The sequence below is a fragment of the Notechis scutatus genome, chromosome 4, assembly GCF_049901735.1.
Source record: "Notechis scutatus isolate UNSWTSFEM ecotype Mainland chromosome 4, rNotScu1.2, whole genome shotgun sequence".
Classification (NCBI taxonomy): Eukaryota; Metazoa; Chordata; class Lepidosauria; order Squamata; family Elapidae; genus Notechis; species Notechis scutatus.
Window position 1 is genome coordinate 11,511,864 of NC_142012.1, and position 12,017 is coordinate 11,523,880.

The window sequence follows — 12,017 nt, forward strand, 5'->3', positions numbered from 1 at the left end:
TATTGTATATGACTTATGATCACAATCGAAGCCAAAATTTACATCGTTAAGCAAGACTGTTAAGTGAGTTTTGCCCCATTTTATGACCTTTCTTGCCACCGTTGTTGACTGAGTCACTGCAGTTATTGCGGAAAAACAAATCTGGTCACGTTGCCAACTTCAAAAGCCAATACAAAAATATATGCCACCAGATAAAAACTGAATGCACCAATTATCACATTAAACAAGAAGAAAACCTACGCACTTTCTACAATTTTGTAAACAACAAACTAAAAGACTCAAGGTCTATCCCACCCTTGATAGGACCTGATGGTAAAGACTGCAACGATGACACCATTAAAGCCAACCTCTTTAACACATTCTTCGGCTCAGTATTTGTAAACAGCAATGGATCATGCCCAGTATTTCCTCGTCGAACCACAGACAACTACAATGATCTAATAAATATCGATTTTACAGAAGACAATGTTTAAAAAGCACTGCGCAATCTAAAACCATCTCTATCTATTGGACCAGACAGAATATGTGCCTACTTCTTTAAAAAGCTACCCACTGCTATAACCGAACCTCTAAGCATAATCTTTGAAAAATCTTTCAGGACCAGCTCCTTGCCTAACCTATGGTCACAAGCCACAGTCATCCCCATCTTCAAAAAGGGAGACCCAAGCCTAGTTGAAAATTACAGACCAATCTCCTTATGCTGCGTCACCTGTAAAGTCATGGAATCAATTATTAACCAATCCATCATCCTCCATTTAGAAACAAACAACCTACTCTCTAATAAACAATTTGGTTTTAGGAAAAAACTATCCTGTAATCTGCAACTCTTACACTGCAAAAACATATGGACTACACAACTCAATCAGGGCAAAGCAATAGACGCAATCTACATAGACTTCTGTAAAGCCTTTGATTCAGTGGTACACGACAAACTACTCCTAAAACTAAAATCTTACGGTATCTCTGGACACCTGCATAACTGGATAGAAGCATTCCTGGCAAACAGACAACAAATGGTCAAAATTGGGAGCGTCCTATCAAATTCTGTACCTGTCAACAGTGGTGTCTCCCAAGGCAGTGTTCTAAGACCAACTGTTTTTATACTCTACATAAATGACCTCTGTGATCATATCAAGAGCAACTGCGTTCTCTTCGCTGATGATGTAAAGCTATTCAACACCACAGACAATACTGCTACCCTTCAAAAAGACCTCGACTATGTATCAGAATGGTCAAACAAATGGCAACTTCAAATCTCAATAAATAAATGCTCTGTCTTACATATTGGCAAAAAAAATCAGAAAATAAAATACAAGCTGAATAGTCAAGATCTTGTTGATGATCCAATCTCTGTAAAGGACCTGGGAATACTCATCTCGAATGACCTAAGTGCTAGAGCCCACTGCAACTACATAGCCAAAAAGGCATTAAGAGTTGTTAACCTAATCCTACGTAGCTTTTTCTCTGGTAATATCACACTACTAACTAGAGCATACAAAACATTTGCTAGACCAATACTCGAATACAGCTCATCAGTCTGGAACCCACATTAACACAGTTGAGAAAGTCCAGAAATATTTCATAAGAAGAGTTCTCCACTCCTCTACTCATTGCAGAATACCTTATGCCACCAGACTCGAAATTCTAGACCTAGAAAACCTAGAACTACGCCGCCTTCGGTCCGATCTTAGTATATAAAATCATACACTGCAATGTCCTACCTGTCAATGAATACTTCAGCTTCAACCATAACAATACAAGAGCAAACAATAGATACAAACTCAAGGTAAACTGCACCAAACTTGATTGCAGGAAATACGACTTCAGCAACAGAGTGGTCAATGTCTGGAATACTCCACCTGATTCTGTGGTTTCTTCCCCAAACCCCAAAAACTTTAACCTTAGACTGTCTACTATTGACCTCACCCCTTTCCTAAAAGGCCTGTAAGGGGCGTGCATAAGCGCACCAACGTGCCTACCGTCCCTGTCCTATTGTTTCTTTTATATATTTTTATTTTTCTTATATGTATCCGTGTATTCATAACTATGTTTTTACTTATACCTATTATCTTGTAAGCAATTGACAAATTAAAAAAAAAAAACTACTAGGAGTTATTAAGTTAGTAACATGGTTGTGAAGGTGAATCTCGCTTCCCCTGTTGCCTTTGCTTGTCAGGAGGTTGCAAAAGGTGATCACATAACCCCAAATACTGTGACTGTCATAAATATGAGGCAGGTGCCAAGCATCTGAATTTTGACCATGGGGATGCTGCGTCATAACTCTTTTTTTTGGGTGGGGGTGGGGTGTGCTTTTCCAACTTTGAATTGGTGTTGTTGTGGTTCGCCAGCAGCAGGGCCTCGGCGAGCAAGGACTTGGATGATAACAGATAATCAGAGTTGGAAGGGACCTTATAGGTCATCTAGTCCAACTCCCCCCGCCCAGATTCAACCTTGAAATAAGAAGAAACTTTCTGACAGTGAGAACAATCAAACCCATGGAACAGAAGTTGCCCTCGGAAGTTGTGGGAGCGCCATCAGTTGAGACTTTCAAGAAGAGATTGGACTGCCATTTGTCAGAAATGGTGTAGGGTCTCCTGCTTGGGCGAGGAGTTGGACTAGATGACCTATAAGGTCCTTTCCAACTCTGTTAATCTGTAATCTAATCTAATATTCTGCGCAGAGACCCAATTCTTGGTAGGAGCTGTTACAGATTCCGACGAGACTCTGCAAGGGAGTCACTGCCTCTTCGCAGATCCATTTTTTCGGGTTGCGGAGATTCGCGTTTCGATGATGTGTGTGTGTGTGTGTGTGTGTGTGTGTTTGTTTGTTTGTTTCAAAGTTAGGAACGCAAGTGTTCTCCGTGCGATTGGCCAGCTGGGCTGATGGTGGGTGGGGTCAGTTCATGATGCTTCCGAGCGATTGGCTGTGCCAAGGGAGGGGGCGGTGTTGACGGGGTGGGAATGACAGCAGGTAAAGCGGCGGGCGGTTGTTAGGGACGCGGCGGGCGGTTGCTAGGGTCGCGGCCAGCCGGCTCCGCTCGAGCTTGGGGATGGCGGGCGCGGAGAGCGACGATACCGGCGCTGTCTTGGATCACATCGTCACCCAGTTTAGCACTTACGAGGAGTATCTGGACTCTCAGATCACCACGCAGGACCTCTTTTACCTGGAGGTGAGCCTTCCTTGCTTGGACACAAAGCGCCTCTGAGCATGGGCTGAGTGCAGGCTCTTTCCGTGCCCGCATGCAACCCTCAGACCCGGACAGAAGAGTCTCTGTTAGGGTTAAAGTGGGTTTGTCCCACTCGACAAGAGCTGACAAGTGAATGCTTTGTTTTGAGTTTGCACAGTTTATTGAATCATCAGCTAATCAAGTGGGACGGTTTTACACAAAAGTAACACCACCACAAACTCACACTAACCGAGTTTGTGGACATTCTCAGTCCTCCAGGCCATGGTTGTCCCCAAAGGTGCTTTTTTTCTTTCTTTCTTTTTTTTAAAAAAAGTTTTTATTGGTTTTTGAAATAAACATAAACAAACAAAACATAAAAACATCAAGTAATCTTCCATATATGTACATACATTGTGCTGGTTGGTTTACAAATTGTTTTGTGCTTCCATTTCATAGTCTTCAATTATAATTACATTGTATATAATCTCATATTTTCAATCAAATATTAAATACATTAATATCATTATTAATCAATCATTTGACTATACTTTTATTCATTCATGTTTTACAAAATGATCATATTTTACTTAATTTGTTTTATGTCAATTCATATTATCGTCCCAGATCTATCCTAGAATCATTTTGTAGATATAATAAGAAAAGAATACATCTTTATATATTTATTATTTTCTAAAAGTCTACCTATTTCATTACTATTGTCCAACCATTGATAGAATAGATCCCAAATTTTATAAAATTGTTTATCATCTTGTTCTCTAATTTCAAATGTCAATCTACTCATTTCAGCACATTCCAATATTTTCTTAATGATTTCCTCCTGTGATGGTGTTTTCTCATTTTTCCAGTTTTTAGCAAATACAATCCTAGCTGCTGTTAATACATTTACAATCAGGTATTTCAAGTCTTTACTATATATTTCAGGTAAAATTCCCAATAAAAATATCTCTGGTTTCAAATCTATATGTTTTTTTGTCATTTTTTTCCAACTACGTGTGGATTTTAGTCCAGTATTTTTTAGCATCCGCACACGTCCACCACATATAGGGGGCGTGCATAAGCGCACCAACGTGCCTACCGTCCCTGTCCTATTGTTTCTCTTATTCTTCTTTTATTTTTCTTATATGTACCCATTTCATGTATTCACAACTATGTATACACTTATACTTATTATCTTGTAAACAATTGGCAAATCAAATAAATAAATAAAATAAATAAATAAATAAATAAATATGGTAATATGAGCCAGGTGTCTGATGACATTTCCAACATTTTTCGGATTTATTCTTGAACATTCTTGCTATTCTTGCCGGGGGGGAAATGCCACCTGTAAAACATCTGATACAAATTTTCTTTATATGCTGTTGACATTGTCATTTTATAATTTTGAGACCACAATTTTTGCCATTTCTCTAGATCAATCCCATATCCAAAATTCTTCCCCCAAGCAATCATTGTTTCTTTAACTTGTTCTTCTTCTAGTTTAATTTCTAATAAATATCCATACAATTTTTTAATCACTTTTTCATCAGTACCTGTCAAAATCTTATCTAAGTCAGTCAGTTTGTCATAGAAACCTTCCATTTTAGAATCTTTATCATACCTTGAATGTATTTGCGCATATGAAAACCAATTCATCTTTATACCTTGTTCCTCTAGTTTTTGTATAGATTTAAGTTCACCCTTTTCATTCAATATTTCACCATATCTAACTGTTTGTTCCTTTTTGTATATTATAGGATAAGAAAATGCTTCAATAGTCGATAGCCAGACTGGAATTTTCAAATAACATTGTCTTTTAATCTTCTCCCAGTTTAACCACAGAGACTCCCGTATATAATGTCTTCTAAAGTACCCCTGTGTTTTAGTTCCTTTATACCATAAAAAAGCATGCCACCCCAACAACAAATCATGTTCTTCTAATGTCAACAATCTAGTATTTCTTAGTGTTACCCATTCCTTAACCCACATCAAGTTTGTAGCTTGGTAATACAACTCCCAATTAGGCAAACCAAATCCTCCTCTTATTCTAGCATCTTGCAAAAGTTTTAACTTTATTCTCGCTTTCTTACCTTGCCATATATATTTCAACACAATTTTATTTAAATCTTCAAAGTAGTCTTTCCCAAGCCTAATTGGAATTGTTTGAAACAAATATAAAATTCTGGGTAATATATTCATCTTGATTGTTGATATTCTCCCTATTAATGACAGTTGTAAATTTTCCCATTTCACTAAATCTAGTGCTATCTGCTGTTTAAGTTTGATATAATTATTCTCTTTTAGTGTACTGCATCTTGCTGTCAAATATATCCCCAAATACTTGATCTTATTCGTGACCTGAATTTTCAATAGGTCTGCCAGTTCTTCCTTTTGTCTTGATAGCATATTCTTTGTCAAGATCTTTGTCTTCTCTTTATTTATTTTCAAACCAGCCACCTTTCCATATGTCTCTATCTTTTCTATCAATTTTGACGCTGTTTCAAGTGGGTCTTCTAAGATAAAAACCAGATCATCTGCAAATGCTTGCAACTTAAATTCTTCCTTTTTAATTTTCATCCCTTTTATATTCTTTTCATCTCTAATATTTCTATTTAGCACTTCCAAAGTTAACACAAACAACAGAGGTGATAGTGGGCACCCTTGTCTTGTTCCTTTTCTTATATCGATAGAATCTGTCAGTTCTCCCTCTATCATTACTTTTGCCGTCTGTTTATGATATATAGCTTCTATTGCTTGAGTAAATTTTCTAGCAAAGCCCATCTGTTCCAGCAGTAACAACATGAATCGCCAATTCACATTGTGAAATGCCTTCTGTGCATCTAGAAATATCAGAGCCATTTGTTTTTCAGGATGCGCCTTGTAGTATTCCAAAGTGTCCAAGATTACTCTCATATTGTCTTTAATTTGTCTCTTTGGCAGAAATCCATTTTGATCAGGATGGATAAAATTATTTAAGTATTTTTTAAGTCTTTCTGCCAATATTGAAGCAAAGATTTTATAATCTGAGTTTAATAGAGAAATAGGTCTATAGTTCTTGATTTGTAATGGATCGGTCTCTTCTTTTGGAATAAGTGTGATATAAGCTTCTGACCATGATTTAGGTATCCTCTTCTTTAACATAACTTCATTCATAACTTCTAGCAATGGAAAGTTCAATGATTCTTGTAATGTTTTGTAAAATTCTGCCGGAAGTCCATCTGGGCCTGGTGCCTTTCCATTATTTTGCTTCTTAAGTGCTTCAGTTAACTCCATCATCTTTATATTGCTTTCTAACATTGTTTCAGTCTCTTTAGGTATTTGGGGTAAATTAGCATTCTGTAAATACTGTTTAACTCTTTCCTCATCAATATTCTCTTGTGTGTATAGTTTCCCATAATCAAATGATTTCCTTCTTCTCTTTACTACCATAGCAAACTTTGGCCTTGGTCATCTATTAATTGCAATATTTTCTTTGATTCTTTTTCCTTTCTCAATTTATATGCCTGATTTATTTGCCTCTTCAAAGTAGTTCTGTTTAGCACCTCTAATTTTTTGTGCTAATTCTTCTTTTTCTATTAAACCCATTTTATGTTTGGTTATATCCATTTTTAACTTAATGTCCTTTTTCTGTGGCATTTTCTGTAGCTCTTTTTCAAGTCCTTTATACTCATCTTCTAATGTTTTAGAGGCTTTCCATGGTATTTCTTTTCCTTGTATAGTCTATCATCAAGCCTCTGGCATATGCCTTCATTGTATCCCATACATTCTGGATTGATGTATCTTCTTTTTTGTTTTCTCTAAAGAAAAAAGGCAATTCTTTCTCCATCCACTGTGTGAAGTCTTTTTCCTTTAAAATAGTGTTATTTAACGTCCATCTAGATCTTCTTTGTCCTTTCCATTTAATTGTCATTGGATTGTGATCTGCCCAAGTACTTGTTTCAATATTTATTTCTTGAATATTAGTTAACAATTCTGTTGACATCCATATCATATCTATTCTGGACAATGATAAGTGTCTATTTGAGTAGAAGGTGTATTGTTTAGTTTTAGCATTTCTTTCTCTCCATGTATCTTTTAAGTTTATTTCATTTACCATTTTAAAAAAAAGATTTAGGGAGAGTCTTTCTGTTTTGCTTTATTGTTTTCTGTGCTGTATAGTCCAGTTTATTGTCTACAATCCCATTAAAATCTCCCATCATAACTATATTAATATAGTCCAGTTCAATTATTTTCATGTGTAATTTTTTATAGAATTCTTCTTGATTGTCATTCGGGGCATAAATTGCAATCAGGAGTGTTTTCGTATTATTGTCCATTATTTCCACCATTAGTATTCTTCCATCGTCATCAGTATAAATCAACTTCGCTGGAATGGTCTCTTTAATATATAAAACCACACCTCTTTTCTTACATTGTGTCAAGGAAGTGAATATTTTCCCTAATTTTGGCTGTATCAACAATTGTTCATATTGTTTTTTAATATGTACTTTTTGTAGGCAGATTATATCAAATTTTAATTTCTCTAATTTATGAAAGGCTTTCCTTCTTTTAACGGCTGAGTTAAGTCCATTTATATTAATTGTAATCAATTTTTTCTCTTCCATGGTTATATTTTGTAGTTAGGTTTGACAGCTCTCGTGGATCTTGGTTCATGTTGTTCTTTGGCTTCCTCCTTTCCACCTACTGCACCTTCTTCTTTTTCAGTTGTCGTTTGGGAGTCCTCTTGGAATTCAATTAGTGAAATTTCTTTTTCTGCCTCTTCCTCCCCTCTGAAAAATTCTGTGTAAAATGATTCAGCTTTCTCAATTGAGTCAATTCTATATCTCTGATCTTGCCATGTGAACATTAAACCTTCTAGAATCAGCCATCTATAATTCACCTCTTTTTTAAGTAGCAATTTGGTCAAAAATCAGTATTATCTTCTCATCTCTCTCACTCTTCTGGGTACTTATTTCAAGACCACAATCTCCTTATCTTTGTATTTCAATGTTTTCTCTCTTGCCACTTGCCGTATTTGCATTTTAATGGCTTTCTTTGTAAATCTGATGTGAACTTCTCTTGGTAAGCTATTTCTCATTGCATATCTTGTGAAGACTCGATAAACCTCATCTATTCCATCCATCATCTTCTCTTCAGTTATTTCCAGAGCTTCAGCCAATATTTCTATCATTATCTCAGCTAGATTTTGTCCTTTTTCTTCCTCTATGTTTTGCAATCTAAGATAAAATTCTGATCTGTCCATCTCCCATCTCAGCATACCACTTTTATCTTGTTCAACAACAGTTAAACGGTTATCAATGTCTTCAATCTTCTTGTCTCTTTGTTTATCTTCTTCTTCAATTTTTTGGAGTCTCTCATCATACTTCATCATCATTTGTTGGATGTTCTCCACTTTTTCATCGGTCTTCCCTGTTCTTTGTTCAATGTTCTCTATTCTCTTTTCAATATTCTCTTATTTGAATATTTTGAATTCCTTGCATAATCATCTGCAGGGTCACTTTTTCTTTTTCTTTTTCTTGCCTTAACATTGTCTGTATTGAACGTTGTCCTCCAGATGGTGGAGAGGAAGAAGTAGAAGTTGAAGAACCAGGAGCTGTTAATTTCCTACTCATTTTGAGCAATTCAAAATCTTCAGGTTCTTCTAAACCTTAATCCAATTGTGGAATAACCAATTGCAGTTCCAAATAAAAATAGTAGGAAAAAAGAAGCCAAATAGTAATAATAATGAAAAAGAAGAGAAAATTTCTTCAGGTTCTTGTATACCTTAATCCAATCGGTTAGTTAGATGGCAGTAAAAATTCAAAAATGAAGGAAAAGACCATAAACACACCATAAACGCACACAAAAAAGAAAAAGTTATAAAATCCTAAAAAAGGCGAAAAAGTGAAGAAAAAAGAAAAAAAAAGAAAAAAAAATCTTCAGGTTCTTCAACACCTTAATCCAATTAAGAGGTCTCAAATATAAAAGGATGTATGAAAATAAACCAAAAAAAGAAAAAAAGAAAAACCAATATAGAAGATGGATGGAAAGACAAAAATACCAGGAAGGGAGAGAGAAGAAAAAGGCTACTCCCTTAAAAAGAAAAGGAAGGGAAATGTTAATACTAAAGCTTTCCTTTAAAATAAAAAGCAAGCGTAGAAATTTAACTTCCAAAGACAAGAAAAAACAGAAACAAAGACAAGTTCCAAAGAGCCAAAAATCCAAATAGCTATTACAAAAAAAAGTAAACTGATGAGGAGGGGTAGCACAGCTTAGAAAGAATAAAAAGAGCACACTGCACTTTGTTTAATTATCCAAGGCTCTTGTTATAACTCTCTTCTCCAAAGACTTATCACCTTTTCTTTTCCTAGACTTCAACACCAGAGTCCAGCTGTTGATAGAAACCCAGAAGAGCACCTGCAATAATACTCTCCCATGCTCTTCCCTCTATCTTATCAAACAGGCAATGTCCTTGAAAAAAAGTCTCAGTTCTTTCTCAGCTTTGTCTGGTCAAAAGAGAAACAGAATATTTCCAAGACTCTAGTTGGCAGTGTTACAAAGTTTCTTTAGCTTTCACTTTCCCCCTCCTTTTCCAAGCAAAATATAATAAGAATTAATTTTAAAAAAGGAAAAGATATTTTTTAAAAAATAACTAAAAGGGAGTCTCTAGCTTAGAATATTATAAAATCAAAAAGGAGAAAAGAATTGATAAAAAGAAGAGAAAAAAACCCAGTCCAGTTTCAAAATATAAGATCATGTGTAGGAAATCCAGCAATGAGGAAAAAAAAAATTACTTTGACATTACTGTTTAAAATCGCCACTTAATCACTTCTGTCAAAACTTTTACAGATTCTTTCTTTCCCTTAGGGTGTCCTTTCAAGTCTTAAAGAAAAAGTTCTCACCAAACCGGCACACTCTCTCTTTCTGTTCTCTTCCGTTTCGGAGCTGTCCCTACTTCAGCAGCTTTAATGGCTGCCTCTTTGCCGCTGGCAAAAAGAGCTTCTCCTGGATCTACCAGGGACTTTGCGATATCCCTGGGATCGACAGGATGCGCTCTTTACATTCACCGTCTCTTCGGGACGGTTTAGATCCACTTGGACCGTCCAGGAGCAAAGATATCGGATCGGCAGCGATCTCAGACCACCGGGATCGCATGCCGTATCGTCGCGACGCCAGCTCCGCCCCAAAGGTGCTTTTTTTTCAAGAGGCAACTGGACCTTCTGTTTTTTTTTTTTTTTCCCCCTTTTGAAGACGTTTCGCTTCTCATCCAAGAATCTTCTTCAGCTCTGACAGGATAGTGAGAAATGGAAGGATTTATATTCCTTGCGGACAGCTGGTCATTTGCATCCTTTTAGTCTTCAGAGAAAAAAGAAAGTCAAGCTGCCTCCTGCAAAAAAAAAAAAAAAGCAACCATGACCTGGAGGACTGAAGAACCTCTACAGCCTTTTAGCTATGCAATTTGGGATGAGCGCCCTTGGAATGGAATAGGGAATGGTGTCGGGTTTCCAAAGGAAATAATTGCAGACTACAGGAACTGTTTGCACTACTCAGGTGACCCCGAGGACACAGATAAACCTCTTCAGGTGCTTCAGTGACCCTCTGAAAGGATGCAAATGACCAGCTGTCTGCAAGGAATATCAATCCTTCCATTCCCCACCTTCCAGTCCGAGCTGAAGAAGCTTCTTGGATGAGAATCAAAACGTCTTCAGAGAAAAACCAGAAAGTCCAGTTGCCTCCTGAAAAAGCACCTTTGGGGCAACCATGACCTGGAGGACTGAGAATCTCTACAGTCTTTGAGCTGTACAATTTGGGATAAACACCCTTGGAATGGTGTGGGAGTAGGGATGGATTTCCAGAGGGAAAAATTGCAGGCTTCAGGAACGAGGAGCCCTACTCAGGTGACCCTGAGGACACAGATAAACCTCCAAGTGGCTTCAATGACCCTCTAAAAGGATGCAAATGATCAGCTGTCTGCAAGCAATATCAATCCTTCCATTACTAATCCATTTCATTACTAATCCAGTCAGAGCTGAAGAAGCTTCTTGGATGAGAATCAAAATGTCTTCAAAGAAAAAACAGAAAGTCCAGTTGCCTCCTGAAAAAGCACCTTTGGGACAACCATGACCTGGATGATTGAGCATCTCTACAGACTTTGAGCTGTACAATTTGGGATGAACGCCTTTGGAACGGTGTGTGAATAGGAAGGGATTTGTAGAGGAAAAAATTGCAGACTATAGGAACTATTTGCACTACTCAGGTGACCCTGAGGACACAGATAAACCTCCAAGTGGCCTCAACGACCCTCTAAAAGGATGCAAATGACCAGCTGTCTGCAAGGAATATCAATCCTTCCATTCCCTACTAATCCAGTCCGAGCTGAAGAAGCTTCTTGGATGAGAAGGGAAACATCTTCAAAAGAAAAAACAAGAAAGTCCAGTTGCCTCCCCCCAAAAAAGCACCTTTGGGACTAACCTAGTTTAGCGTGTTGCCCAAATGGATACATCGTTCTAAAAATTGATCTGGGAAAGCATCTTACCTTTCGCAGCTTAAATATCCTTGAATATGACCAACCTCTCTATTTTGGCAATATCCTTGACAAGCTGCCATTGAGTTTGTCCTAAAAGTAGAACCTAGACTTGTGGTTTCTCTCTCTCTCTCTCTCTCTCTCACACACACACACAAACCACAAACACACACATGCCTTGGAGGCCTGCAGCATGCCTGTGGCAATTTACACAATTTGTTGTAAAGGTGGTTCCCCTGACCTACAGTTGAGCCCAAAATTTCTGCTGTTAAGTGTAACATTCGTTAAGTGAGTTTTGCCCCATTTTACAACCTGTCTTGCCACAGTGGTGAAGTGCGCCACTGCAGT

General features: G+C 37.2%; 1 protein-coding gene and 1 long non-coding RNA gene across 3 annotated transcripts in view; one reads left to right on the forward strand and one right to left on the reverse strand.

Annotated features, from left to right (window-relative positions):
• LOC148130654 (uncharacterized) overlaps positions 1 to 2,808 on the reverse strand; it is a 34,798-nt gene extending 31,990 nt beyond the window's left edge. The window contains exon 1 of the long non-coding RNA XR_015749155.1: positions 2,685 to 2,808. This is a non-coding gene — a long non-coding RNA (uncharacterized LOC148130654). The remainder of the gene's footprint in view (positions 1 to 2,684) is intronic.
• Positions 2,809 to 3,016: 208 nt separating this feature from the next.
• CFAP299 (cilia and flagella associated protein 299) overlaps positions 3,017 to 12,017 on the forward strand; it is a 320,900-nt gene continuing 311,899 nt past the window's right edge. For both annotated transcript variants that reach the window (XM_087962764.1, XM_026676450.2), the window contains exon 1: positions 3,017 to 3,169. In XM_087962764.1, the coding sequence (XP_087818890.1) occupies positions 3,050 to 3,169 (120 nt within the window). In that variant the 5' untranslated portion in view covers positions 3,017 to 3,049. The remainder of the gene's footprint in view (positions 3,170 to 12,017) is intronic.